This window comes from Vipera ursinii (genome assembly GCF_947247035.1).
Source record: "Vipera ursinii genome assembly, chromosome: 3".
NCBI classification, from domain to species: domain Eukaryota; kingdom Metazoa; phylum Chordata; class Lepidosauria; order Squamata; family Viperidae; genus Vipera; species Vipera ursinii.
Window position 1 is genome coordinate 56,193,740 of NC_139516.1, and position 4,812 is coordinate 56,198,551.

A 4,812-nucleotide genomic window follows, 5' to 3' on the forward strand; every position below is an offset into this window, starting at 1 on the left:
TCACGGCCACTATATGATCTTCCAGGGTAAGCCGTGAATCTAGGAGGACTCCCAAGTTGCGAGCCCTATCCATGGGGGGTAAGAGCTCACCCCCCATAGAAAGAGATGGAACATTTTGAATGTCCCGGGATGCCGGGATGTACAGCCACTCAGTCTTGTCAGGGTTGAGTTGAAGTCTGTTCCTCCCCATCCAGACCCAAACCGCCTCCAGGCAACGGGACATCACAGCGAGGGCATCACTGGGGTGGTTTGGGGTCGAAAAGAAAAGTTGGGTATCATCGGCATATTGATGATAGTTCAAAGGCCTCAATTCTTACATATACATATACGTGTGTGTGTGTGTGTGTGTGTGTGTGTGTGTGTATTGTTTAGAAATTTCATATTGCAATTTAAATGGAACTAAAAAACAATATTCATTTTCATTTTAGATGACAAGGAAAGACTCTTTTCATCATAATTTTTGCTTAACAGAGATGTAACATTTAAGTATTTGAACTGCGGATTATCTGGTTATTCACTCTGATTAATTTTGCATTTATTCTTCTAATCTGATATGATGTAATCCATTTTTATTATTTAGATTTTAATTTCCTTTGGCAATAATTGGGAAACATTTTTTAAAATATGTAAGTCTTTATAGAGTAAAACAAACTGACTTGAGGCATGCAGTTTATCAAGTTCCAAATTAAAGTGATGTACAGGGTAGGCAGCAGAATTCATCATACGCTTGATCAGTGCTAAAAAAAAGTCTATATCAATTATATATTATATAATTTGATCTAACAGTAATACTGATGTAATATAGCACAGTTTAGGTTCAGTGAAAACAACTTGGAATATATTTATGTAAATCAACTGTACACAGTTTTCAGAATGAGACTGCAATTCTCCATGCTTACCTGGAAATAAGTTTAAACAAAATTAGCATTTAGTACAAAGCCCTGGCTGGTTGAAGTGCACCAATAATCACTACTTTAAAACAAATGAAGCATAAAAACACAAAGTCATCCTGCTAATTTTTCATATTATTTATCATGGATTTTCACATATCCCCACCCCCAAAATCTAAAAAAGCGTAGACATTAAAATTTATAGAGAAACAGCTACATAGCTTTAGTTCTCCAACATTTTTGGCAATATTGTGGAAAAAGAGCCAAAAGCTATTGCATTCAGCAGAAGTGGCAGCAAATCCATTTGAAAGATAAAGCATGTCCTAATTTTCTGGGATGAAAGTACTATGAAAACTCATCCTGCCAGATCTGCAGTTAAGACAATTAAAGAAACAAGATTAAAAACCTTTACAGTATTCTTCTGGAATCCCATTAATTTCATTGGCATTACTATAGCACTAAGAACTGAGATTTTATTACCTAGCAAATGGGGCTAATAGCACTGGTGAGAGGCTCACGGCTCAGCTAGTGCTGACACGAGATTCACGGATCAGCTAGCGCCAGGGCAAGGACCAGCCACTCACACAGCCCAGTGGCCAAGAGACCATGGCCCGGTAGTGGGCCACGGCCCATAGATTGGAGACCTCTGTATTAGAATCCACTAATTCCCAGAGAGCTCCATACTGGATGATCATTTCTAACGCACAAACCAGAAACAAACTATCCCAAGTTAATGGATAATGACACAAAAGCATATGCTTGGAAATAAGGCACTAAGGTATACAAATTGAGCAGCCATTTAAGTTTGAAAAAAAGAGATAAAACAGACACCAAGATGAGTAACTCCATTATTTAATGTTATTACAGTTACAACAGAATGTCTAGTACTCTCATCAGTACTTTTTCTTGTGATAGCTTTCTCACTCATGAACATGTTAATATAGATAAGTTGCTATAAAATTACTTTTGCCTACCAATCTACTTAAAATAGGACCGTAAAGGAAAATTTTCTGCTAGTTTTCAAACCATGATTGTTGAATCAAACTTTGATTTCTACAGATAAGGCAGTTACAACGAAATGTTTATTTATGCATGCAATTCATGCCATAACTCCTAAAAGAGATCTGCACCGAATGGACCCAATTCCTCCTCCTAATTCTATCTTGTACCATATACATTTCAATGGACAATAAATTCCTATTTGCACAATCTAACTTCGCCGTCTTTCTTTCTGCTAGAAGAAAAATCTGAGAAATGAGAGAAAAAAGAAATACAACAAAGGAAGCATCTAACAAAATAACTGAATGGAGACAGTGCTGTTCATATTCTATAGCTCCACATAATCACACCGAATATGGTATATTAGACATGGATAAATTAAGGAACCTATGTATCTCAGAAAGATTCCAATAACTGGAATCTTTGGAAATTAAATTAAATTAGATTAAATTAAATTAAATTAAATGAGCAAGAGTTCTTCCAACTCTTGGCAAATGACAGAACCAGCAGTATTATTTAATATATAAACTCAATCAACAGAAGAGGTGTATGCTGGTATCTTCAGATTGGCCATACTAGTGAGAAGAAGTGCTTTCAATGCAACTGTACATGAAGGAGATGCAGTGAGTAGCATAGGAGGTAGGATATGCGCGCAGATGGCTAACGTGATCAGAGTGCACAAAGTCAACAGTCTTAATAAGGACCTGTTGCTGTCGTCGAGCCTGTACCATGTCCTCGATGTCCCTTGCTAAGATGACAGAATCAGCTTTGGAATAGAAATAGAGCTCAGGCCATTTAGAAGGTTGGTTCAACATTGCTTCATAATGGCTCTCATGTATAAAGCGGGTCACAGGATACAACACAATCCGCAATGTCCCCACCAACACTGCAAACGACAGTAGAAGAAAGTACTTTATGCATATATTGTACGATGCTAAGACAACCGAGAGGGCACGAACCGCACCCTTCAAGTTCTTCCTGCCAGGTGCACTATCGAAAACAGTCCCCACTACCCTCAGATGCTGGAACTGCTGTTGAGTGTGAAGAAGTTCCACAATGTAACGATAGAGCATGAACCCGCCGTTGCTGAAGACATGGAAGAGTAGAGGCTTCGTCTCCACTTTGTAATCAAAAAGGAGCTCCAACAGCTTTGTAGCCAAAGTCTGCATGGATTTTATACCCAAGGATTCTGAAAAGAACACAAGTCTCCATGGAGCTGTATACCGGATCACTACACACCCCTGTGAGGAATACACATGTTTTAGAATAGGTTTATAATTTCTCTTTTTTTAAAAAAAAATGACAAAATGTCTCAACAGGACTCATGTTTAGTAAAATCAATATTACTCTTCTCAGTGTCAATAACTCAAGCAAGTGCTCATAGCTTATAATCGCTGTGCAGTTAACACGGTATACAACCATTCACAGATAGCACAGTACAGCAACTGAAATGTCAGACCAGGAGTGGGAAATTCAGGTTATACTTCACCCTCGAATACAAAAGTTAAAACTGGGTTGTCTTGAACTAGTCAAACTTTCTCACCCCCTTTTCCCTCAGGGTTATTCTGCGAAGAAAAAAAAAGAGGAAGAAGAATTCTGTACGTGCTGCTTTGAGCTACTGAATAAAACGCAGGACATACACCTACCTATTGAAGGTGGTAAAAAGATGGACTTATGACAGGTCCCCTTAGTTATGCCTGTTGCAGAGCCTCTGAAGCCACATGATCAAAATTTGGGCGCTTACAATCACAGAGGTCCTTCCAACTCTCCCCAGGTTAAATTCCATCTTAGTTTTTTTTTTTACATATAATTTTCACAAAGAAACTGATTTCTGGTTTGATACTTTAACAATTCTGAATAGGCCTTTTGTGGGAAAGGTGAAGATACTACTCCTGGTATTGTTGTTGTTGTTGTTTTTTCTTGTTGATTTCTGAGTGAGCCAAGAATGGTTTCTTTCATTTACAGACAGCAGCTGTAAATCGGCGGTCAAGGAAGCTGAATTTAGGTATGAAAAATAATATTCACCTTCTGTAGATAGATGGCGCCGTATTTCTCTAGGTACCTGTCCTTGCAGCCAGCCCACCCGAGCATTATCACCACCGGAGGATTGACTTTATCTCCTTTTTCCGAAAAAGTTTCTGAAAATGAAAAGAAAAACAGAGCTTGCATCTTAGTAACTAATCATAGCGCTATGACTCTAAGAGGATACAGGTGCATTTCAGCATCGGTGGCCAGAAAAACCTCCTCGTTGTACAGCAGGGCTCTTCAAACTTGGCCCTTTTATGACTTGTGGACTTCAACTCCCAGAATTCCTCAGCCAGGCACTCTGGCTGAGGAATTCTGGGAGTTGAAGTCCACAAGTCATAAAAGGGCCAAGTTGTTGTACAGTATAGTCCAGGGGTAGGCAACCTCGGCTCTTTTATGACTCATGGACTTCAACTCCCAGAATTCCTGAGCCAGCATAGCTGGCTCAGGAATTCTGGGAGTTGAAGTCCATGAGTCATAAAAGAGCCGAGGTTGCCTACCCCTGGCATATAGTCCCTTTTTTTTTTCCTGATAAGTTCACACAAGCACCTGAGCGGTGGAACCCGATCCCGGACCTCGGCCAAAGAAACCGACCTCGGCTCTGATTACGACGCACGTTAGACGTGCCGTTTCCACCCTAGCGGGCGCCTCACCCACTCTATGCCGGGCCATTTTTCATTTTCATTTTTTCCAATTCGCTCACTCACCAGCGCTTCGTTCCAGAGGAAACTCCACCACGCAGCCCAACTCCCGCGCTCGCCTGCCCATTGCTGCACCCGCGTTCGCCACTGCCGCTTCCGTCTTATTCCTCCTCTTTTTTTTTTCTCCCCCCTCCCACCACCCGCCTCCGCCCCCGCCGGAAATGCCCGACATTTTTGTCCACCTAAACGGGCAAGAT

The 4,812-nt window shown here is 40.5% G+C and overlaps 1 protein-coding gene across 1 annotated transcript; it reads right to left on the reverse strand.

Annotated features, from left to right (window-relative positions):
- Positions 1-1,516: 1,516 nt before the first annotated feature.
- Positions 1,517-4,787, reverse strand: TMEM53 (transmembrane protein 53; the record flags this gene model as incomplete). The annotated part of the gene is made up of 3 exons (XM_083359018.1): positions 1,517-3,130; positions 3,915-4,027; positions 4,622-4,787. 3 exons carry the CDS (start codon positions 4,785-4,787, stop codon positions 2,465-2,467), a joined length of 945 nt encoding a protein of 314 aa, XP_083215144.1. The 3' UTR covers positions 1,517-2,464.
- Between the last annotated feature and the right edge of the window lie 25 nt (positions 4,788-4,812).